The sequence below is a fragment of the Mya arenaria genome, chromosome 10 (assembly GCF_026914265.1).
Source record: "Mya arenaria isolate MELC-2E11 chromosome 10, ASM2691426v1".
Taxonomy (NCBI): Eukaryota; Metazoa; Mollusca; class Bivalvia; order Myida; family Myidae; genus Mya; species Mya arenaria.
This window is the reverse complement of record NC_069131.1, coordinates 39,923,592-39,950,497: the sequence shown is the minus strand read 5'-3', so window position 1 is coordinate 39,950,497 and position 26,906 is coordinate 39,923,592. Positions and strand designations below refer to the sequence as shown.

The 26,906-nt window shown below is 33.2% G+C and overlaps 1 protein-coding gene across 1 annotated transcript; it reads left to right on the top strand.

Annotated features, from left to right (window-relative positions):
- The first annotated feature begins 627 nt into the window (after positions 1-627).
- On the top strand, positions 628-26,782 carry LOC128204698 (neo-calmodulin-like). The gene is made up of 8 exons (XM_052906098.1): positions 628-792; positions 20,926-20,977; positions 21,509-21,553; positions 23,175-23,318; positions 24,982-25,044; positions 25,351-25,447; positions 25,948-26,048; positions 26,704-26,782. Exons 1-8 carry the CDS (start codon positions 628-630, stop codon positions 26,733-26,735), a joined length of 699 nt encoding a protein of 232 aa, XP_052762058.1. The 3' UTR covers positions 26,736-26,782.
- The last annotated feature ends 124 nt before the right edge of the window (positions 26,783-26,906 follow it).

The following is a 26,906-nucleotide window of genomic DNA, read 5'->3' as shown; positions in this document are numbered from 1 at the left end:
AGTCTTTTAAAGTAATATGGTTTGATATACATTTCTCGTATTTTAACATACAATTGACATTTAAGTAAAAAGTGATATTCGTCTTCAAGAGTGTTACAAAATAAGCATGTTTTTTCATTGTATAAAAAGCACAAGTGCTCGTATGTGACATTGTAACTTGGTACACAATTAAAACGGTTTTATTCATAAGTACCATCTAAAGATTTATTCAGTTTGGCTCCGAGGTAACACAGCCACACAACCAGTGCAAGGTGTAAGTGTAAATGTCGCGTTGATACAAGGGGGATTCACCACCGCTGGTGGCTGGATATTCCTAAGACTTAGTTTCCATGCAATGTAATCTAGAAGCCAGAATGAACGAACTACGCCCTAATGTCTCGGTCACATATCTCCACTATATCCGTACGATTTACAACGATTCTACAATCGCTTATTCACCGCCCGGTGATCGTAGTATCTTACTGACATCGTACGTTGACAATGCGATATCGTACAATAGTCATGCGTACACCAGCAAGTTCGTACGGGTCTCGCAGTGTTGAAAATATGCGTGGACATCTTACGAAGACTGTACGAGCTTTACCGGGGCCACTATGAACTGATCCCGACATAGAGAAATGTTCTACGATGTCGGCAAGGAAGGAGTCGAGAGCTCGGCGAAAGAATTTCAACGAGTTATCTACGAGTTCGAAAAATCCGTACGATTCTCGCAAGAATCAATGCTTTCCGTACGGTCGTGTAATTTTGCAGAAAAAATCCTTGTCCGGCGCCCGTATCGTGGCTGTGATCAGGGTATCATATCAGCGTTCTTCTTTGTCTGTGTATGTAATTCGTTTTTGATCTGAATTGTGTATACTGTCTGTCTGTACGTTGTCCGTCCTTCCTTTCTTCTGTCCATCCGTCCGCCCATTGACACTTGGAGTTAAACGAAGGTCTTTGTTCACGGTAATGGATATATTTTTGCATGTACACATAATTTGATTTCATTATTGATTTATTATCGTAGTTCGATTTAAATAGAGAAATGTCCACTTTTTATATAGGAACACGATGCACATGCATGCACTTTGCTTAACGTCTCAGGGAAATTCTGCTTTGCTGCATAGTTTATGATCTTGCTCGTCAATATGAAGAGGATGGTTTATCGGTGATTGCTGTTGTTTTCCTCCGTAGAGATTGTGGCATTTTGTTTGACATTGGATTTCCATTTAATTGCACATCATAGCAGATGCAATGTGCATGCAAGGAAACAACAAGTCTGAATATATCTCCTATATTGTCTATCTGTTAACTGTCTTTTGCAGAGTGTCATAGTCATGTCAATCGTGTAGTTTGTACAAGATGCAACGAGAAACCCAATAGTAATATAAATTTCATATCACTTTATTACATGATGAAGTGTCGGTGCAATTCTACAGATTCGAATCCAGTTTCTGATACGAGGATAATTTAAGTCTGTCAATACTTATATGAAATCATTTTGTGTAATCGGTTCAAAAAAGGTTAGGAGGTTAACAAGGCTTCATTTGATAATGTACAAAGGCGTACTTAGGTCATATAAACACCTGGTAAAACAGTGATTAATCCGTTAAAACGATTCCCTTTTAGCGTAGCTTAAATTTCTTTCTGATATCAGTACCAAGTGCCAACGCCATTCACCGTGAGCATTTCTAGCCAATCATATGAAAGAAGATTACATGAAAAACTTTGGTTTTATTAAACACGAGAGGTCGAAATTGAATAAGGTAATGTCTTACCGAAAAGAGGACATGTGTTTAAATATGAAAAGAAATCATCGTGAACAGTTCAGCAGATCATCTTTTTCCCTATCGTCATCAAACGTCTTGCGGTTTCCCTTTTTAGGAAAAGGAGGAAAATACTTATTAATATTCTAGCAATAACAATGACTTTTTGTACATTATTAAAACGATTGCTTTAATAAAATCTAGTCTAGTACCCAGTGTGATCTTGTTGGTTCAAACATTATATCAACACAGTAGATCGAATGATAAATAAACCTAATGCCTGTATGAATGTTAAAGCATCCACTAGACATCCGATACGGCATACATATTAAGTATGCCTCTATTGGTAACTGTTGTGAGAAGAGTGAGTTTGAGATCTAGTATGGTTTATGTACAATTGGACTAATATTTTTCTCTGACTATTCTTCGACGTTTACACCTGAAACTACTATAAAAAGGCCTTTTTCCGTTCAGTTTTTCTATCTCATTGAGATTTGTCAGTTTCTGTAGAAAATATGTTGTACTCCTGTCAAAAAACGACACGAGATATGATTCTAAAAATAAAACTTAACAACGTTGCCGCCTTATCGAAATACAGTCTCTCTTTCTCAATTATAATTGTTATTGCTGATATTCAACAGCTGAAAACGACAAAGGTATCAAATATCATGCAGCCGTTTAATTGACAAACAAATCCACGGTTTAAATCAATTATTAATTGATAATTTGATTAAGAACAATTCAACAAGTAACCATCTACAACTTTTGATACATTCAGATAAATGGAATGTGTTTATGTGTGTAGTTGTTCAAGGCAATGTAAAATCTATTCACTTAAATGCAGGTGACCTGATTGGTTTGAATTTTGTTGTTGTAACGTGGTTGTGCGCAAAGTTATCTATTGTATGTCTTAACTGTTTATCTCGAGTTTCCGGGAAAGTCCTTTAACTATACTATGGAATAAAAGCAGTTTGACAATAATATGAACACCGCATTATTTGGTACATTCAAACACCTTCTACAAGGTGTCTTTTCTTACCAGTATAAACACACTGATTGACAATCAACTAGTTATTTATTCGGATAACTTCGCGTCGTCTTCAACAATAACCCATTAATTTATGTGAATTAAAAAATATCATTACCATCCGGGAATAAGGCTGAAATGTTACAAAAGTAAACTTGTATGGATGAGGCCTGGACGTGAGATATTTAAGAAGCCGAAATGAATGTTTCCTAAGTTATATAAATATTTGCAAAGAACATATATTGCTTGTAATTTTAAAACAATAAAACTATCGACACAAAAAAGTAGACGTATTAGTTTTTCTCTTGTCCTAATATTATAATATGTTAAACAGTTTGAAGCAGTCGTGCCATTATCCCTTACTAGTAAGAAACACAGCGTTGATATCAAAGCAAAACATTATCGTTCGCGTCAAAATACCAATAGTTAGGCTGTTTTGTTATGGCTGTTGCTGTCCAATGTGGAGTTTGTGGCATATAGTAACTAGTTGCTTGACATAGGATTTCCATTAAATTGCAGATAAGAACAAGCGGAGATTTACATACAAACCGATGACAAGAATGAACTTACTTCTATCTATTGACTGTCTCTTACAGTTCTGTGGGCACATAGTATCATCGGACATGCTAATGGGATGTAACAAGAATCGTATTACGTAACTTAACATATTCAAAACACTTAATTGCAGGTTTAAGAGTCCGTTCCAAAGTAGAGTTTAATATATTGGTCACCAGAATTTCTTTTTCTGGTAATACTTCTATAACTTTTGTAGTACCAGCTCTTAACAGGGAAACACAAGTATAAATGATTTCATGATACTTCAAATTTTTTTCAATTATGCAAATTTCCGCGTGAAGAATTCAGAAGTCCCTTCTTTTACTCAATTACATCATTTTTTTTTCGTTTGCTTTGAAAAGTAAGACAAGGAAAAATTAAGCAAAAAAAAGCTGACACGTTTCCGTATCTTTTTGATACTCTTGATTGAACATTTTCCATACAATTCCGATCAAACGTGGTCACAATGTTTGCCTAAATTCATTATAATCCGGTAGCAATATATTCCGTAGGTCGTAAACGTGGAATATTTCAATGTAGAAAACAATAAATATAGTAACATCAACTTAGAGAAATTGAGCGCAATTGAATGCTGTTAACCCTCCAGTGATTTTTAACTGAGTGTTCATTGACGCGCGTTATGTGATGATGATCAAAATTATGTGACGTCCAAGTGAAAAGAAAAACTGTTGAAGTAATATTACATAACTTTGAAAACAACGTTAACCAATAAAATATACACACATACTTGCAAACTAACTATTCAAAAACTGATTAGAAACTTATAAAGATTAAATCCAGCCTATTTTCGTTCGTTATAGAAGAAATCGTGTTTGCTCCTATAGGGCTTTCACATTGAAAGAGATTATGACAAGCCCGGTAACAAAAATAAAGATACACGTGTTTAATGATTCAATGTCGAATCCAAGCTCATACTTAACGAGAAACACACAACGTACAAACAACACTAACATACCACACTGTTTGGGTGAAAGCATTGGAACGGTCAGTGAAACAGGAGCTCGCTGCGGTTTAAACTCGTTAATGAATGTTCGACATCACAATTGATAATTGTACTTTTATAACTATCAGCCATGTCGAAGTATGCGTCAACTTGATAACATTTATGCTGCAGTCTTAAACTGATACATTTTCCTGAATGTGTTTTGGAAAGTTTATTGCGATTTGATAAACAGAAAACAAATATATGCAAGACAAATACTATCCACAAGGAACCCACCTTGAGGTGACATTGATGAAATATATGTGACACTAGGATTTCTACGCGATATTATTTTATGTTTTTGATCTTTACAAGTTAGTTGCCAGTAATCAATATTTCCATTAAGTTATTTATTTTCGTACAAATTGACCTTAATGCCATCAGTATAAGGCCAAGCCATCGATAATTAGACAATATTCTTTACAACCCTGCATGTAGCGCGATATTTATATCTTGTCGTATTTCATTATAAATTATTCCCATGATACTTGTGTACGAAAATCTTATCTCGCCTCTTTTATAGTGTTTGTTTGAACCTTTACAATGTATTCAGTTGACTGGTACGTTCTCGTACTCATGTGGTACTGATGCCATTCCAGATGCAATTTTCAGTGGATAGTTAAAGGGGTTGTGTAGTTTACACGCAATGTAAATTAGCACAACCCCTTAAACTACCCATTGAAAACAATCCTCATGCGCTTGTTTTAAATTAAGCAACAATTTATAATAAAATCAGATGTTTCCAAAACGTTTTCATACTTTTAGATGAAAATGATTTATTTTTAATATTTTAAAAAAACACACTTAAATTAACCATTTATCAACATGAAGAAACCAGGCTGTTTCCCTGATTTATGTGCACATCTACATTTTTGGAAAATAAATTGCAACCTATTGCTTTAACCTGATAGAACGCAGTCACTATGAATATTGAACAAGTAAGACAACTATCTATGTTAATTTGCTTCCTATACTTATAAGCAATGGTTGTGTTTACTGCCTTAATGTATTTAAACTGCCCGGTTAACTTCATATACACTTGTGATAAATCACTTTTACTTGAAGGAATCTGGTTTTGTTATGAAAAGGAGTATTCAAAGAGCAAAACAAAAGCTATGATGTACGGTCCTGTCCTGAATTTTGTATTCATTTTTTTTTAATTAGACAATGTAATTCTGTGATTTTTTTTGCTTAGTATTGAATATTTGCCCAGTACCTCTGTCTCCACAAAGGTACGGTGAAATCAATCCTACCTTTGTAGAGTTTGCATTAGGTCTATGCATTCAAATTGTGTACTCATGATTAAAACAGTGGAAACACCATATTTTAAAAGCATAAGGGCCAAAGTAATAAGCGCATACATAAATGATTTACCAATATCAGTCTTTCTAGCGTCGGTTATTATATTTATATGAAATTCGTATAACTATATAACAGAAAAATAAGAGAGAAACGTTTTTTTTTTTAATTTAAGGTCGCGTAGGTTTCGAGCTTTATTCATAAAATGCAAAAACAAATTCGGTATAAAAGGTATGCAAACAATTCTGCTGGTTTAAATCTGTGTCGTTCAAATTTATCACAATGAGTTATGACGAGTAGATAAATGCTGGACAACTTTCCTAAAATGTTATGCATGTCAATTAGGGAACAAATTGTAAATGTCAATATATCTGCTGAATGTCACACAACGTTACACAACAATCTCTCGAAGCCCACTTACCATTTATGTTCCTCTATGGATTGTTGTGACAGTTAGTAACTAATTGGTTGACAGAGAATACTTCCATTTAATTGCATATAAGCCTTGCAACAAGATACAGAATGGAATACTCTGAAAAATAATTCTGAGCGTTGAATGTTTCTAGTTTTCACTACTAGAAATGTGTATATGATAGGTTGCCGTATGAATAGAACGCAATTGTTTGCAATGCTTTGTTATGCGACAAGTTTCAGCTCGGTAGAGAAACATAACTCAGAACAGTTATCTCTCGACTTGTATGTTCAGATTGTTTCTTTTATGTATCAATTTAAATCTTTTCAATTTTGACGAGAATATTTTTGTTAAATGTTGTAAACATACATCTACGGAACCAGGCTTATTCGGAAATAAATTGGATCACATGGATTGTCTTTGCCATGCTTTTCGGAAGCAGGTAATATTTTGGAGATTTATAGATTTTGAATTTAACCAAAATGAATATGATTAGGCGTTCGTTTGCGACATTGTAAGTTATACTTAAAACGGTTTGATCTACTAGCACCATCTCAAAATGTATTTAATTTTTTCATTTGGATAAACGATCAGCATTAGTATAAGCACTACATAACAAATGCGATAGCTTATTTAGAATTCAGTATTACAATGACTCAGTCGTGAAATTACTACTGCTTTATGGCTAAAACTTGCCACGGAACCTTTATGAAAAGTAAACATCATAAAAAACACTAACATTGTGTTTCGACAGAGGGATTCACAACCAATGGTGGCATGTAAAAACGGACACAGCGGGCAATTCATGCGGAGCTCTGGTTATATAACATTGAATCCTTACAGATGGCGTAAAAAGCCCCTACAACTAAGGCTACGCCCTGGCGGCTGTGCGAACATCGTTCGTTGACCGTGCGACACCCCTGCTTTTGTCGAGCGATCACCGGCAAGCTCTTACGGGATCATGCAATGTACAAACACTTGGAGTGAAACAAATGTCTTTGTTCACAGTAATGCATATCAATTCTCTCATAAAACCCAATCGATGCTGGAAGTAATATAGAGAATTGTTCACTTTGTATAGGATCATGATGCACTTGCATTCAATTGGCTTTACGTTTCAGGGAAAACCCTTTATCTATAAGCTGTATTAAATGCGTATTATTTAATTTAAAAGCTGAATTTCATTTCAATAATATTTGTGTGCATAAAAACCTAAGTTAAATATCTGGTAGCAATATTTGTTCTGTTTTTTTTTCTTTCTTTGTTATCGTTTTTTCTGTAATTCGTTTATGCAAACAGTTTTGAGAAAATATACGTTCCAAACAAAGTAACACTTATACGTAAATATTTTCTGAATGGTTTTCCTATCCTTAAAAAGTATATGATCTTCCCTCATAATTAAAAATAATTCAATTCATACAATATAACACGTTGAAAGTAATATCCAGTTTGTTATCTTGCTCGTCGATATGTAGAGGCTGTTTTATCGGTGATTGCAGATGTTTTTGCTCCATGGAGATTGCGGCATATTGTTTGACATAGGATTTCCATTTAAATTCACATCATTGCAGATACAATGTACATGCAAAGAAACAACAAGTTTGAGCATAAGTTTTATCTGTTAACTGTCTCGTACAATGTATCGCAGACATGATAAACATGCATTAACAATGTGAAGCGAGAAACATAATAGTAATATAAATATCCTTTTGTTTAGATGTCGGTGCTATGATGAGTTTAACAGGTTGGAATCTTATTTCTGTAACCACGACTTCTGACTTTTGTCAATAGTTATATGGATTGCTTTTATGGAACCGGTTAAAAAATATAAGGTGATTAAATGCATCATCCTATAGGGTACGAAAGTGTACGTACGACATACCACCTTCTAATTAAAAGGTGTTAATTCCGTTAAAACCACACCTTTTAGCGTAGCTGTGAATTCTCTCTTAAGTGTACACGCCTGTCACTGCGAGTTTTTGCCACCTCCATTTGTTTGTCGTCCGGTTGCGAGGCCAACAATGCCTAATACAACACGTTTTCTTTAACATTTTGACCAATCCTCTTAAACACGATGCCATGAAACGCTATGTTTTTATTATACAGTGAAGGTCAAATTTGACCTTGGGTTATATCCTATCCTATCTAACGCTAGGTCATTCGTTCAAACATGCAACGAAGTCATCGTGAACAATGCAGCACAGCATCTGCTTCCCTACAGTCATAAACTTTCTTGCGTTGCTCTTTTTATAAAATAAGAAGTACATACTTTTTAATAATCAAACATTAACACTAGTTTCTTAGCTTCATCGTACATGATAAAGCAGTTTGCTATAATTAAATTTTGTCAAGTACCATATTTGATCACGACGGGTCAAACACTACAACACGGAAGGTCGTTTTGTAAGTTTAATTGCCTTACGTATTTCTTTCAAAGAGACGTATCCATTCCATAAAATACTGTTTACATGGCAACCTGTGTTCGATATCTATTAACGATGATTGTTCTGCTTTGTTGCACATTTTATTATCTTTTATGTCAGAAAAGAAGACTGATTTGTTGATGGTGGCTGTTTTTGTTCAACGTGTTTGGGACATTTAGTAACTAATTGCTTGACATAGGATTTTTGTTTAATTGCAAATAAAACAGTTGACTTGCAAGCAAATGACATATCCGAATTTGATAGTATACCATTATAGACAACAGTACGACATATACAGGTCCTGTAAAACACATTTCTTTCAAACAGGACTTTGAATTTTTCTTTACAACTGTTAAGAAAGTAAACATATGCCGTGTTTCTGTCTTTCAGTGCCTATTTAATCTTAGCGATTTTCTCGTTGAGTGCCTGTTTAACCTTTGGTTATCTTCATCTCGTCTAGTGCCTATTTGGCCTGTGTTTTACCCATTGAGTTCATGTTGACCCTGATATTTTCTCATTGAGTGCATGTTTGACATATGTATCACTTATTAAGTGTCCTTTTTCCTTGTTTCTGCTGCTGTGTGCATGTTTGGCCTGTGTTTCTCTCGTTGACTGCCTGTCTCTCGCTGTCAGCCTATTTGGATTGTATTCTTTCATTGAGTGCCCGTTTCTCCTTTTTTTCTCGTTGGTTGCAGTTTTGGCCTGGATTATTGATTCGTCTTTAAACAGGACCAGGTTTAATTTAAGGCTGCTTAGCTTCTATTGTCGTATTATTGATATCGATACAAGCTCAATCTAATTAAGAAACTTAAATTACCTTTGAATAATAAGTCATAATAACAAGGCATCTTAAATGGCATTTAGCAGTGACATATCTGACGACGTTGCATTAGAAAGGTCAACTGCAATTCCTAAAGGAATTATTGGTATTTAGTATCATTCGCCGATACATGAACATTAGACACTGTTTAGGGATTAAGATCAATTAATTCATGCACTGAAATTGGTTTTAACGTAATTGTATTGAACACATTTGTAATATAGTTCCTCATTTTGTTTACTGCCTGCAACTGTCCCAAATACTGCAACATTATAGCATATGTATGCAACTGAATAGGGTCACATTTGGTTTAGCTCTAAAATGGACTGTTTTTGTGTTAGAAGGGACACGAAGGTATGATGTTTGCATATTTCACTTCAAAATTAAATACGTAAGTGTATTATAGGACATAAATATAAACTCAGACAATTATTGTATTGTTTGAAACAAAAAAAAAACATAATGGAGCGAATGGTCACAACACTGTTAAAGTTAACGACGTGATTAATAACATTGTTGTTAATTTACCATTCAAATGTGAACTAGTTTATGATAAACACATATTTATATACATTAAATACAGCTGCAACAGTTTTCTCAAATCTTATAAGTAATACTGCTGAGAAATTATTTGAAAATTAACAATAAGATCGTTCACAAAGTTGTTAACTTGTTAACGTTCTGAACAGTCGGCCTTTTTAATACCATTATATATATATTATCGATTTCACCAATCCACAACCGTCGTATTCTTGCTTTACAGCAAATTGATGATAACTCATCTCTTTAAGAATTGGAATGAATATACTCGAAAGCAGCATTCATTTATTGAACAATAAGCCTTTGGAAGTTCTTTTTGTGAGGAACATTTTGTGTGTGGTATTATACCATCATTACCCTTATGCTTTAGCTAACCGACGCACAGATAACCTGGTCTGTTTTATTATCCATCGGATAACAACTTTGGTTTCATTTGGAATATAATGGTTTACTGATTATTAATATGTACAACAAATGGAAGCAAACATAATAAATATAAAGCTGTTAAAGTTTGCATTTTGTATGTTTTTATTCGCTTATTACACCTGATATGGGACGTAAAGCGACCTATTTGAAATATTTCAAGGCCAATAACAGAGTGTTTGTAATATGTGTTCTTATATTTTTGGCACATTCGTTTCCATATTTCACCAAAGTAATACAGCGCTACCTAGCATTGCATATACTTGAAAATTGGCTACATTTAAATAGAGAATTGCATGTACAACGGAAACCTGAATTTGTTGTCTCTTGAGATTTTGTATCGATCATTGAGTCCTAGGCTTCTAAAGTGAAACAAAGTTGGGTACGTGGCGTGACCCTTATCGTGCTTTTCGATGTATATTTAAATAAATTGAAAAACGGGTTAATTTTTAGCTCGACTATTCGAAGAATAGGTGTGCTATACTACTCGCCCCAGCGTCGGCGTCGGCGTCGGTGTCGGTGTCGGCGTCCGGTTAAAGTTTTAGGGCAAGTTTGGATTTTCACTTATAAGTCCAATACCCTACATTCAATTGACTTAATACTTCACACAGTTGTTCAGGGCATTCACATGATGAGGTTAGATAACTCCATATTATTCTTTACACAGATTATGGCCCCTGATTGACTATGGAACTTGGGTTAAAGTTTTAGGGCAAGTTGGAATATTTATAAATAACTTCTATATCCTTTGTTCAATTGACTTAATACTTCACACAGTTGTTCAGGACCATCCCACAATGAGCTTACATAACTCCATATTATCCTAAATACAAGTTATGTCCCCTGATTGACTTAGGTTAAAGTTTTAGGGCAGGTTAAAGTTTTAGGGCAAGTTGGATGTTCACTTAAATCTCCAATACCATTCATTCAATTGACTTAATACTTCACACAGATGTTCAGAGCCATCACATAATGAGGTTAGATAACTCCATATTATCTTTTATACAAATTATGGCCCCTGATTGACTATGGAACTTAGGTTAAAGTTTTAGGGTTTTTCTGGAACCCATCCGATTAGTTCAGCACAATCATATCTGCATGCACTTGAAAAGGTCCACAATCTAAGATTTGTCTAACACTTAACTCTAAAATGGATTGTATTTGTGTTAAAAGAAAAAGTAAGGTATGGTTTTTCATTTTGTCCAACGACATTTAAAATCTCATAAATTGATAAAGTGTAACCGAAAAGAGCTTACGATGTTTATTGATAATATGTTCTAGTGATTTGTATTGAAAGTGTTCAAGTGCATGATCTAACATAAAACAATAAATCTCGTTTAAAGCAACCGCATGATATATACTAACTCGGCTTGTTCACACATTCATTTTGATAATTACAATATGACTCAGCATTGTTTTGACCTCTATTGAAATATAAATTATATCAATAGATTTTGCATTGAATTTTCCACCTTGGTAAATAATCTTGTTTGGTGCATCCAGATAAAAGCAACTAGACCTTCGTTATCTATATGCAGCTACTGAGTTTTTTTTTATCTAGTGATATAATGCCTTGACACTAAGATATTAGGGACTACCTGGTGTACTACAATCTGAACTAGATTAAAGCAGGTTGCAAAGCAATGTCGGACCGTTAAATGAAAGCAATGACAGGTAAAACACTGTACAGTGCAGTAATTCTATTTGGTCAATGTATAAAAAACGTCTATTTACATGGTCATTTTCATAACAAATAGATTGTAAAGAGTATTTTTTCTATCTATTTTGTCAGTATACACATTCCTTTTTATTGAAATAAGAAAACCTGTTTGCACAACTAGTGTCTGTACTCGACAAGCTATAAACTGTATAATGGGCGTACATTTCCCTATTGAAATTCAATATGGACTATCATCTTGAATATTTTGCTGTTGCAATAAACTTTTTTATGCTCTCCAAAGGCAGAGCACATAGTTGCCGCTTTGTCCGTCCTTCCTTCCGTCACACTCTAGTCCGGAGAATAACTACAAAACTATTGATGCAATTAAAATAAAACTTGGTATATAGATAGATGGCATTTAGAGGAAGTGCATTGTACAAGAACCATTATCCTATAATGCATATTTATTAAATTATCTCCCCTTAACAATTTGTTTATAATTGGTGCTCGTCCGGGCCATAACTTCAAAACTCCTGATGGGATTGAAATAAAACGTTGAATTTAGAGAGAAATTGCAGTGCACAAGCACCGTAATCCTATCATACATTTTAAGGTAGCACACTCCTAATGAAAACCTCCACTTGAAACACTTAATTTTAATGCTTTAGCTTATGTTGTTAAGCACAGGACTACAAATATTTTGAGGGTTTCAAGGTAGCGGTTCAAATCCATCCAGAACCATATTTTTTTCTGACATATTTTGGCAGGAGTTTGTCCGCGCCATATTTTCAATAGTTGTGGGTTTCAATTGCTTTTTTGTTCATTTCCTGCAAATTACCTTTAAAATTGTTTCTCAAACCTGCCCTTATCCGTTCATGTTATGAATCTTTCCAACAGTGTAAAATAATGCTTAACAATTTACCTTCTACGAGCACATTGTATTACAAATCCTGCCGTTTCATAGACGACGGGCGTATGGAGAACATCTAAAACCTCCAGCGCTATTCTTGTTGTTAATGAAAGGTGTTTTTGTCCACCCCCCCCCCCCCATTTCCCTATACAACGGTAATCATTAATTCATTCAAACATGCAATATTTACCTGGATTGTCATTAAACTTCTTAAGAGACTGTAATAAAAACGTGATTGTGTTAATCAGACTTCAGCTTTCTTTATTTACGAGATCGCCTCAAAGCAAATGATGACTGGAATGCTTCCAAACTCTAGTGTAACAAAAGCTTTAGGTACATTTAAACATATTGAACACATAAACCCCAAAACTCAAATGAACCAGTTATACGAAAAATGTAAGAAGATCAAATATTTCCCTGCAGCAAATTGTGTAATTAAATGAGACAGTAAAATACCACACTAATCAGGTTGCCTGAAAAAATTGCGTATTTATAATTCGACTTCAGTACGTTCAGTAAGTATATTGTTAAACAAGGCCCTTAGTATTCATTAAACAACTTCAGTCATTATTAATCAATATATTCAGTCCATTCAAGGTAATTTTAGTCAATATCCTAAAATTTTCAAAATCAAATAACAACTCTTTATATTAATATTTTAATAAAACAATGAAACCTACAGGGACAAGCCCACAAGCCGAAAAGTAGCGTTTAAATAGATGATGGTTAAATTAATTACACTAATACATGTAAGAATTCATTTGAGACACATAAGCTATTATGAACAATTTTTTATTATTATTAAATATTCCACATTACACAATACAATTGATCATATACATACGTAATGTATAACGTATGGTGTTTATTATGTAATGCTTATTTAAGAAGTGAGGGTGGTGTCAATACAGAAAAGAATATACATTTTTATATTGTTAAACAAACTGATAAAAAAGAAAATAAAAGACAAAAAAGCAGAGATCAATTTTAAACTAGAACAAAAATATTAACAAGTTAATAAAGAGTTTATAAACTACGAAAAGGTAGAAAGAAAAAAAAAAGACTGTACTAGAGGGTGTTGCTTAAATGTAATTTTTCTTTTAATACATGCCATTTTTGCTCGTGGACTGTTAGTTTGTTATTCATGAATGCAATTTCATGTTCGATTTTGTATTGCAAACCTATGTAGTTTTTGAAAGCTGTAAAAGTTGGAGTAATATCTCTAAGCTTCATAAAGTATATAAAATATTTCAACAACACAATCAAGAAATTAATGAGACGACTAAAATTTGATTTTTGAAAAAATCCAAAACTCATGGTTTAATATTTAGACTAATTGGGATATTTATTGACAAGAATAGGTTATTTAGATTGTTCCACAAATTTTGTACAAGTCTACATTCCCAAAAAAGATGTTCCATTGTTTCTATATATTCTGAACAGAACTGGCATAAGCTGGAGTTTGTGAGCTTGCATTGATATAGGTATCTGTTTGTTGGTATAAGCCTATAAATGTATTTGTACTGGAAGGGTCTTATTGTTGTATCAATGGTGCATGTTAATGGCAATGCAAATATTTTATTCCACATAATTGTCTCGAAATCTGTTCCTAGAATTTGATTTATCTTCTTTACCATGGTTTGCATTAAGGGTTTTTATTTGTAATGTATACAGAATTTTATTCGGTTTTTGCTTAGTATTTTCAACCTTTTAAACAAGTGAGACTATGTCATGATTTACTATTGATTCTTCTTTTAATTTATGTTTTATTTTACTCGGTATACTAGCCGTAAGCTGGTAATACTTTAGGAAATCTGAATTGCCTATAGTATAAAGATGTTTTATCTCGTCAAATGTATAGAATTCCTTTGATCTGTAATCAAAGATATGTTGGACAAATTTGATACTTTATTCATACCATTTCATACCATTTGTGATAGTATACACTTTGTTCATTTACCTTTATGTCGGAGTTATTCCATACTATTGTTTTACTTAAACTATTAGTTTGAATATATTTGCTTATTTCAGACCATGATAAGAGTATTTCAGTTAAAAATTTATATTTATGTGCAATGATGTTTATTGTTACTTCGTCGAGATTACTTTCGAAAACCAACCTGCCTCCAAATTTATGTAAAGCGTCATTATAAAAAGTTTTGCATTGATGTCTGTTTGTTTCATTATGAACAAAAATACCATTGATCAAAATCATGTTTGAATGATTTACAACAAGTTATTGACTTGAAACGAAAGTGCGATGTCGCCGCCGTCGATGACTGCACGGAGGACAATGCCAGACAATATAATCAAAGTGTGTCGGCCATGCTTCGAAGGCGACTCAATAAACGAGCTTTTCAAGTATATAGGATAAATTGCATTGTTTAGTATACAACGTACGTTCGTACATTACGGGTCACAATTGGATACATATTCTTGTATTTATTATATCAAATAAATTCGTATATCAATAATGTATTGGATACTTGACGTCAACAGTTGAAGTAATGATTTCAAACAATGTAAAGCCTTGCTTTACATTCAATCGGGATAAAAAAAGCTAACTGCTGAACTTATAATGACAACAATAATGTCAAACATTTGATAATTACTTAAATGCTAGTTCCTAAACATTTGTATATGCTGGTTGCTGACAAAATTAGATATCTAAATTACCGATTTGCGATGCAATATTTTAAACACCGCGTGAATGTCCTTGTAATATTAACGCTAACTGTCAAGTTTAGTTATTGAAATATGCTATGCTAGAAAACATAAATATGACATGGGTTTCTATTGTGACACTGTTCAGAGGGATTTCTCATCCTTGAAAATAACTATATTTCTAGTCATTTATATGTTATATACACACCCGTGCCATTGTGTTGGTCTTTTCAGAAATAAATGTTGATGTTGTCAGGTTCTGGTGATTTTCATACATTTTAACGTACGTTGCAAATTATCCGATGACGCAAATCAGGCTTAAATTAACCTATGTTTACACTTGTAAAGCTCTTTTGATGTGTCCAAAATTATAACGTTGTTCGCCCGGTGCTTGATTTTGGACTCTTTTGTCACATCAGAAATAACGATAACAAAGCTCAATAAAGAATGTATGATATTGCCCTAGTCTTTCAAGCTGTGAATAAACCATGTAGTAACAATCCAGTTAATAAATAAATGCAATTGATACTGCAGACACTCCCAAAATTCTCTTTTTCACGGACCTTGATTCTCAGGAGGCTTTGTTTGGCAAATACGTCCTTATCCCATATTTGTTCAAAACAGAATATGTATGCTACAATAATAAATTAGCAAATTAACTAATCTGTTTTATCCTATTGCATATCTGTCTAAAGCATGTTTTTCTCAGGAACCAACATAATTATCCCTCTTAGAAAACTGTTACATTTCTTTTTTATTCCTTTATTGAAAACGCATTTAAATGAAAATAAATAACAAAGTATGCTCCGCCAACTAATCATGTAATCACAGTATATTTCCTTTACGGTAGTAGTGTTTTGATAATCTATTCATTATAAAAAATAGTATACACTTTGATGCAACAAAAGTTGTTTGGATGTACTGAGCAAATATATTCAATCCCCTCTACTTTTTTCAAATGTGTTCATACTAAACTAATATGTACATCATTTTCTCATATTTCTTAATTTCATATTTTCTGGTATACCAAAGCTGTTTATATACTTTAAATTCATCTTAGAAATATGACAAATTTTCCAACTAGCTAAAAGTAAATGATTCAAAATTTCAAGATGGTTCATGAAACCATTCCAGAACACTTTAAGGTTGAAGCTGTATCGCAATTCATGTGACTGGTGAAAAAAACAAAACCATCGATGCTTTCTACATCATTCAGATGTTAGCAGGCTTCCCTCGCAAACGAATTGAAAATTGACATCATGTGCGTTAAGACGAGTAGTTCACACCAGGCAAAACGTATAGACATACTTTGAAAATAGAGGTTTTAGGGTAAAATTAACTGAAATAAACGTCCTATGGCGATTTGAGGAGTTGAATGGATAATTCAAGTGACAGTCAGGGCCAAAGCTTAGTTGTTTCCTTAAAATCAATACACAGGTTTATCCTTCTGCGTGCATGCGATTCTAAGGTTAACAGTTCACACTGGAAATCTAGAGCTATTTAAGGATTAAATGGAAGGTTTAAATCATCATTAAGCATTAACATTTGTACGTTCTTGGATAACTTGTTATGGTATGTATGACGTTTTAATGTAATGTTTAATAATATTTTATTGAATAAATACTGTCAAATTTATCACAAGTATAAGTATGCTTTGCGTTTGATCGGTCAAGTGTTGTTTAAATGGGCTTGTGTCTGTAGTTTCTATTGTTTTATTTATAGTTTAATATACATGTTTTTTTTTATCTATTTTTGTATGTTATAACATACGATTTAAAAATTTTGTTCTGTATTTTGTAAAACAATAATGCTAAGTGACTAATCCATCACCTACTTGTTTGAAGTAAGTTTTTAATTTAAGATTTTTTCCGACCAACTTTATATTTTAGTTATTATGTTTTATAATAGAGTTTCGTTACATATCGTCTACATGCTCACACGTCTATGAAGGCGGCTCGAGTTCGATAGGGTATCAAAATTTCAAACACCTACCCTATTCTAGTGTTCATTGCACCAGGACCAAATATCCGCAGGATGAAAGTCAATATAATAAAAATTAGGCAGTTTGTCATTAATATGCATAGTGTTATTCATATTTTAGTGCAGAATTACTTTCGTTCTTGCAGAGAATTTACTGTTGTACTTGACGAGCATGCACTGTGTAGATTATATTTATTTATGTTTCATGATTCTAAATCAAATTTCTGATTAACAATAGCAAAGTAAGTGCTTAACTTCAATGTCGGATGCTTGTGCCTTTAAGCACGATATTGAATATTGGATCTGGCCACGTACTTTCGATTGTTTTACTCTTGTATTTATGACAGAGTGGCCAACACATTGAATTCATAACAAACATTAAAACTCATAAATAAGGAGGTAATCAAAATGCTGCCCAAGAAAGGGCTTTGTTTAAAACTGTAAGATTCAATCTATCCAGGTTAATGTCTGACGTTTTATAGTCCTTCATTTCAATCATCAAGAAATATCTCAAAATCCTCGATTTTTGATGTCATTGTTGGTGCGTTTTACAAGAATCGTGAAATAGTTGTTAGAATGTCTGGCGACAGAGTGGTTCGCGGAAGAAACACACTTGCAACACCCGATCTTATATGCGCCAAAACTAGATACAAATTTAAAAATTCTGAAACATGATAAAAATAATAAATTACGTACAGTAGTAAGCTAAAATAAAATAAACTATCTAAAGCATGGAACTGTTTTTTGTTGTGAACTTTCGAAATAATTTGCATGATACAGCACAAAAATTGATCAAGTTTAAGCGATAACCAGCAATGTTACTTGAACGAATCGTTAAGAACCATCCGTAAAACAGCGTGGCGTCTATTGTCTATAAAACAAATCACACTTAAAAGTGGTGTTTACAATGAGTGTCATGTTAGAGTGTAGTGTCGGATCAATTTTGTTTTTAATTGCTGGTCGATTATACCGGCTCAAAATAATAAGTTATTATATATCCTTTCTCTATCAGCAATTTAATTATTTATAACATTTCAATAAGGTAATGAGATAAGATCTCAGGAATTTGCACACAAAACATCCAATTAAAGTCTTGAGTTGCATTTTAATTAAACAAAATATTGTTGGTTTATATATCGTACTACGGTATCAAAGAGTAGCCAATTGAACTTCATTATTGAGAATATGAAGCTACGTGGTTAGTAGGTGACAAGGTACGGGATATACGTGGCAAAGTAAACCATAGCGGTTGAGATCGAAGCTCGAACCCGAATAGTGTTTCAATGTTGGTTTACTCTTATCAAACTTTAAACATCGAAAAAAAACACATGTCTATATACAAGTGAATAAGTTCAGTGTTGGTATACTCTTATTTAACCTTAAACAGACACCATTCATTGCGTATTGTTGCTGAAAAACGTAGCTCTAGATATATCGATTTGTTTCAAGATATTAGCTTCTGTGCTGCTTTATACTGACATGAATGAGTGAACTGATCAATAATTTAACCAACTGAACATCTGGGGCAAAGGTTCGTTCACGTGTGTGATCCTCCCCAGATGCACATCGAAAAATATGGTGTAGTCTTTTTCACTTCCTCTTATAAATATCAAGGCCCCGTCACTGATTTCAAGTTTGTACCTCAGAAAATAATGAATCACTCGATTAGTTTTAATTATTCACGACTTAATTTCAAATTGATTTGAAACTTGATGGTAAATAAAAATTGAGCCTTCAAATGACGCACTTATTTTATTAATTAATCTAGTCTGCTTATAGAAGAGCCATTGTTTCAATAACAATATCAAGTACCACAATGGGTTTGCTTTAACATCCCAGTAACTTCATCGGTGGTGCATTGACGGATGTATCACTCTATATTAATTATTTGTCAAGTTATGACCTATTATCTGCCGGTAAAATCAGACGCTCTGAATGTTAATAATGCTGGAGAAATTTTCAAATGTTTCTTTCGTAACTTTATTGTCAATTTGTTACATATTTTAACCAGTTGTCAAATACCTGGAGAGCAATTGATACATTGAAGAAATTTTCAACATTTATAAATTCATTTCAACAGTTTGATAAATAACTACCGAGAGAATGATACGGATTTGCCAATCTCACTGTATAAATTTGTAATCATATCTTTTTTTGTGGTAACTTGAAAACAAAACTCGTTATTTATCATCGCGGTATTTTTTCCCAAGGGAAACATGCTGTTAAACATTAATCAACGTGTAATGTAGATCAAACGTTAGCATTTTACGCAGCTCAATAAACATTGTTTTTCGCTTACTGGAATTTGTTTTTGTTTTCTATTAATGCAAACTGTATTAAAACATTATTCTTGAAAATGAACAGATATTTAGCCTCGGATGTTCTGTGTTTCTTTTCTAACCGAAGATCTGGTCATATAATACAATATCTTATATTCGACATTACTTTAAATAAAACTTAGATGACCTTAAATTGAAGTATGAGGTTGAGGAATCATAGATTAGTTTAACCAATCGACGATTCCCTGATTTTCTGACCGACCTAAGGCAGTAACCTGAAGTGTTATAATACTGACTGGTTATTGCATGTGTCGTCTGTATGTGTTGTTTGTATGTTTTTGTTTTTCATTCAGTTTCTGTTAGTCTAGTGCCTTTATAGTGGTCATTGCTACAAGTTTGGCTACTGGCCATGTCCCTGTAATTTCCATTGAAACGGACAAACTTGCGTTTGTCTTTGGGATGAACAAAAAAATTTTTCGTGACAAACAAAAAGGTTCGAGAAATACCACTTTCGCGTTCAAAAATGATTTGAAGTAAGAATTTGCAGATATTTTGACATTTTAGAAATCCTGTAGTAATGGACAATGGAGACACTCGTGTTTTAAATTAATACATACACATGTATAACAAACACATACTTTGAGTGATTATTCATTAACTACTTACTAAATAATGCATTTTATGGGAATTATTAATACCTTAAAACAGGATTGCAACCGTGAAAACGCACAAATATCAAATGACTGGTGCGTCCTAAAAGATATACATTGATCGACTTTCTGCACCTTTCTTTCAAATTAAACACAGTATCCATCATAGCAACCATTATTTTCGATATTTATTCATCCTTTTCAGTAAATATTAACAACAGTATTAATTAAGGTTATCTTGCATATTAAAATGTTTGACTATTATTTCTAACCTTTCTTTGTTTTTAATCAATATGTTGCATGAAAATATTATACAAAGAAGTTCAGGCTACGTTGCTATGCGATAGAGATTATTCAAAACAGATTCGAAGAGTCATCTGACAATATTCGGAGTAAAAATGAAAGCAAGGCAAACAGCAATAACAACCACAGAAACATTATACCATGCCTAAAATAATAAACAGTTAATGTTAAGCTTACACTTATTTTTGAAAATTGATCAATAGTGTGCTTGAAATAGGTTTTTATCTTCCAGGCAAGCAACAAGAAACCTAAACAAGAAGAGGGTGAAACAACGATGGATAAAGGTAATCACATTTTTTTGTATTTAGAGTCTGTAAAGAGTGACTTGTGTCTAACTGTGCTTTTATTTTACCAACAAATATATTTTGGAAAAGAGAACATTCGAAGGCACATAATATAAATATGAAGGAAGAATAAACTGTAAAAGCTAGAGCGATATACTTAAGAAACTGTCATTGCCAAATAATTACAGCTATCGAGGTTTTTCTGACAGGTTCAGTCCATAATACTGACCCTGCATGTTGTGCATCACTTAGTTTAGACAGCGTTTATAGCATTGTTGATAAAATTAATCATTTTATTGAAAATGAAATCACTTTATAAAAGATACCTTTCAGGAATGACATCATTTAAACGTGTCAAAGCCGTTTAAATTAGAACTAAGGCGGGCTGAAATTTGAAAACAAATTTGGAATATATACTGCTGAGACAGTAAAATATCTAATTTCTTTCACTGATATATCCATATATCAAAAGGAAATAAACTGTTATAGTTATTAGGATCCTAAAATTATGCAACATAATCTTTCATGCAGCCAGCGTATGCTCAAGACACGATGTGGAAAAGAACTTTGATTCCGGCAAGTTTATAAATAATTGTAAACACGATGTATTAGTTTGTCATGTGTTGTCGTTGTTGTTGTTATGTTGTGGCTGTTGTAGTAGTTTCTTTTTATACTTGCCCGTTTTGCTGCTCATTTCTTTTCTGTTGTATATTTCAATTTGCTTTTAAGTACATGACTTGTCTAGATAATTTCAAACGACAATCAAAAAGACACGTAAACGTCCTACTTGAGTGCATTTTTAAGTTTAGTTTGCAGCTATATTAAAGGAACTGGCTCTCATATTTATTCCGTATGCGTGTGTTTTCTCATACCGTTATTATTTCGGTATGCATGTGTTTTCTCATACCGTTATTATTTCGGTATGCATGTGTTTTCTCATACCGTTATTATTTCGGTATGCATGTGTTTTCTCAAACCGTTATTGTTTCGGTATGCATGTGTTTTCTCATACCTTTATTATTTCGGTATGCATGTGTTTTCTCATACCGTTATTATTTCGGTATGCATGTGTTTTCTAATACCGTTATTATCTCGGTATGTATGTGTTTTCTCATACCGTTATTATTGTTTTGCCTCCTCAGTTTTTCTGCGCTGTGTAATATTGCGGGGAATTTTGTGTTTATGATGCATTTCATACTCAAACGCATTCAGGAACTGTATTTCTGCTACAAATGAAGGTTTTAAATAGAAAATAATGATATCACAATCTTACAGTGTTAGTTAAGTGTACTATTTAGCTAACAAATGATAGTTTGTTGTTGTTTTTTTAGCTTTTCACTTACGCATTGAATATTAATTGAATAAATCGAAACTTCAAAACCGATTATGTCTATACAAAATGCACCGTCTTGAAAGACACATGCATATATGATATTGCAATAATGTTCATACATATTCATGCATAAGGTCAACTCAACTCAACTCAACTTATCATAATAAATCATATAGATCTGCCAATTGTATACATCTTGTATGCTGCTATAAAGTGTTATCAAGTTAGACTGTGTCAATGCAATTAGCTACATTCTGGCTTAATGTACCAGTTTGTTTAATCACATCTTAAAGGGTTAGATGCATAAAGGTACATCTGCTATTATTGACTGCAATTCCAAGTCATATTGAAACTTCCCTACAATAAATTTTAAAATTAACTTTATAGTTCCACTGGAATTATTTTAACTCAAGTAGTAATAGAAATTTGATAATATGTCCACCGGTTAAATTATAAGCTAGTTTGCTCATTTAAATGATTTCATTGGTTGATGGTAAGTATTTGACGAATGTCATTAAACGCTTTGGCTAACTTTACCATACCAAATCATTTACAAACGTTTTACACCTGGCTTCACACACAGCATATCTATTTGCAATTGCACATATTTAAAGATACCATCATCTTCAGAGCACTGTGTGTTTCATGACTGAAATGTTCTGTAAATGCAGTAGTAGTCGAACAGCATAACATACGTTATTTCACTAATATATTTTAGGTATCGCCGTTTACTTACATATATTTCAATATAGTATTATAACTAAAAGACAGTGTCATACAGAAATATTGTAACTCTACTAAACTGTATTTTCTGAACAATATTGTCTTTCATTTAATGCTAACATTGGCACATACTGTTTGCAGAAATACGTGAGTTGTTCCGATTGTTTGATACAAACAACGATCGGTCCATATCACTGCAGGAGCTGGGCAAGGTGATGAGGTTTCTTGGGATGTCACCTTCAGAACAAGAGATAACTGACGCGATGAGTGCCTTGGACACAAACGGTATCAAACTTAACTCGCACTTAATCATTATGTTTTAGGTATTACTATATATTGCAATTAATTAATATCTTCCGATTAACCAAAGCTTCCACTACCTATGAAAATGTAAATGTATGTTATTTGTCTGCAATTAAAAAGTGTAGCTCAAGTAACAATAGGTTTTGAGTTAAAGAAACATCGCTTCCGTAGGCGGTGTAATATCCCATGTGTGTAACATAATCCCCATTATTTGATTAAGAAACCAAAGTAGCGCGTGTCGTTGACAATAAAAAAAATGTTAACTACATTTATTCGAGTTGTGAAAGTAAATAAGTTGTAAGTAAGATAAGATATAGAAGCAGAGATAGAAGTAGTTCGCTATTGATACTATCATTATTGCAAACAGGCATAAAGAAATCAATATATCAGGGAGGTCACTTACTCACAACTTCTTGTTGGTTGTTTTGATTATTTGGTTAAGTCTTTCTCTGCATCTTCTGCTTAAGTCTTAAAAAAGTTGAAGTAGAAGTTTGAAGTTAGAATTAGAACGTTGAACAGCTATTCATTTTAAGTAACATAAAGATCGATTTAACGGCTTTTCACTTATGTCACTTAGGTACATTTTTGCTATTTATTATGCAGTGCTTTTGTCATAGAAAGAAATGGAAACTTAAAAGCAACGAAACAAACAAATTCTTTTTAAATTGATAGTTTTTGACTTCAAAGACATTTGCTTTATAATTATACAGGACAAACCTGAGATATGTTTAGCTCTGCTTACTGGCACATATTTGAATGAAGGCCCCACTTCTTTTGGACGATCTTAAGTCACGTTGTACAGAAAAAAGTTAAACACACATGTAACAGACTGCACCAATTGCTATGTGCACCTGTCTGGGTTCGAACCCACGACCTCTCGCTCTGCAGGCAGACACTCTACCACGTCTCTATAAAAGCTAGCTCTATAACGAGACAGTATAAATGCCGCTATATACATCGTATACCCGGTTACACATTCCCCCTCCATTTTGAAATTCGTCCTCGAATTTCGGAGACTAAGGTCAATTCGCAATTACCTTGAGGTATATCGTATAACACGGGCCCCACGTTGGGCGCCAAATGTAACAGACTGCACAAATTACTATGTGCACCTGTCGGGGTTCGAACCCACGACCTCTCGCTCTGCAGACGGACACTCTACCGGGTCGCTATAAAAGCTAGCTCTATAACGAGACAGTTTAAGTGCCGCTATATACATCGCATACCCGGTTACACACACATCTTTATTTTTCGATATTGATTCTTTAATATTGTCCTTTCAAAGAGTTTTGATACGGTTTAGGGAAATTGTAAAATAATATAGTCAGGATTAACCATTTCTCGTATTTTAAGTTTTTGTTAGCGGAATAAAATAATAAACTTTATTGTGTAATGCTTAATAGTGTTCGTGAAATTTGGGGCCTCGTGAAAATACCATGTATAGAAATCCAGATTATAATATAGTTACTGGATGAATAACAATAACGGCAAAATAAATGTCTCGGTTCATTGAAAATTTTATTAAATGGTTAATGCATCACTGTTAATGCTTTTTATCTTTGATACTGATGTATTCTTTAGAATATTCCATAATATTTCTGACTGAGTTGTTCTATCAAATATGACACTTTATTTAAATTTTCAGAAAATGGCAGGATCGAGTTTCAAGAATTTTACAAATTTATGCAAGCAGAGATGACTAAACTGAGTATGTAGTACAATCTCTTCTGTATTTCTTTTTATTCAATAAACCAATAAACAACAGTTGCTTTTTTTTTCAAATGTGTTGCATTATTGCATATCGTAGACACGGAATCCGTCACCCGCCTATTGGATTTTTTATGATTCGCGTGCTAAAGCAATATTCTTGCTTAACAGTTATAAGTGCATATCAAAGGAATCTTTTTATATATTGAATTGCTTCAATTCATCTTCGAGAACAATGTACTATTTGCAAGTATAATTATTATCGGACTTTAACAGAAGAGAAATATCAGTATTCCTCTTGCCTCAGATGAAGCAGATTTCACCAACAATCAAGACACAGTACGCTCAGCATTCCGGACGTTTGATAAGGATGGAAATGGATACATAGACGAGAAGGAATTAAGGTGATTTCTCCAGTTGCTGGCATTGAAATGAGTTAAAAAGATAGATTTTGTTTATTTTTCCTTCCAGTTAAGATTTGGCCAACCGTAATGATATCTTTAACAATGCGATATTAAAACTTCGATATCTTCGTTTAAGCACTGACATCGATAACGCCGTTGAATCAAACGACTAATTGTCCCTGATATTGCAATTAGCTATACATGTAGTCAGTTATATTGGTCGCAGTCATTCGTTACCCTTCCTTAAAGATTACAATCATCGATTGGATTGGTTTTGAACAAAATCGAACTAAAATGGCAATGTATGAAAATGGTTGTTTCGATTGTTTTGATGAATATAGTGGTAAAATACAAACCAAGATGGTCGTTGTTTTATGTTCATCAAGAAAGTCTGGATACTCCAACTGTTCGCAATTAGCAATACACAGTAAGAATTTTAACGCGTCCGTTAAGTGATTTAAATAAAGGTTCTAACAATAAAACGAATACTGCAATTTCAGAATTGCAATGAAGAAGTTGGGTGAAGCATTGACGGACAAGGAGCTGGACGATATGATGAAACAAGCTGACGTCGATGAGGATGGCAAAATCAATTATGAAGGTATTAGAGTCAATGTTTTATGTAATGTCATTGTGATGAAAATCAACTATGAATGTATGGGAGTTAAGATTTTAGATGAGGGCATCACAATGAAACATGTCGTTGTCGACAGGAGCGGGACTATCAACTATGACAGCATTGTAGTTAATATTTAAAGTTAAGTCATTATGACCAAATAAGCTAATTTCGATCGGGACGGGCAAATGAACTCTGTATGTTTTAGAGTAGCGATTTTAAATGCATTTATTATAATGAACAAGCTGATGTTGATGGTTACGACAAAACAATCTGAGTTGTTGTAAAGTTGTTGAGGTATGTCATTATGTTAAAAATTGATTTCCATGTGGACGACAAAATCAACAATAAAGATATTGGAGTAAATGTTTAATGATTAGGAACATTTGTCAGTTTTATTATGCTGCACGAAGTCAACAATTTTAATTTCATCAGAATATTTAACAAATTACCATGATTATTACATCGGATACATGGCGGGACAATTTCAAAGTAAACCTTTTGCCCAATCACGTATTAGGAAGGCTAGCTTTTACTTTTCATTGTCCACGATACTCCACTAAAATAATATATTTATGAACTAGTTTGATATTATAAGGTCAAGAAAATATGTTGGTTATTAAATATTTCTTTATTTCAGAGTTCGTCAAGATATGGTGTGAAACAACTTGAGGAACTCCTATCCTGCTACATAGTTATCATTTACATTAAATGGACTGGCATTATGCATCCTTGTAAATATGTTTCACTAAAAAGGAATATGATTATATATCTATGCTTATTTTTTAATAAATTATATGGTACTGTTATTCTTTCCATTGGACATTTAGACAGTCAGATTTG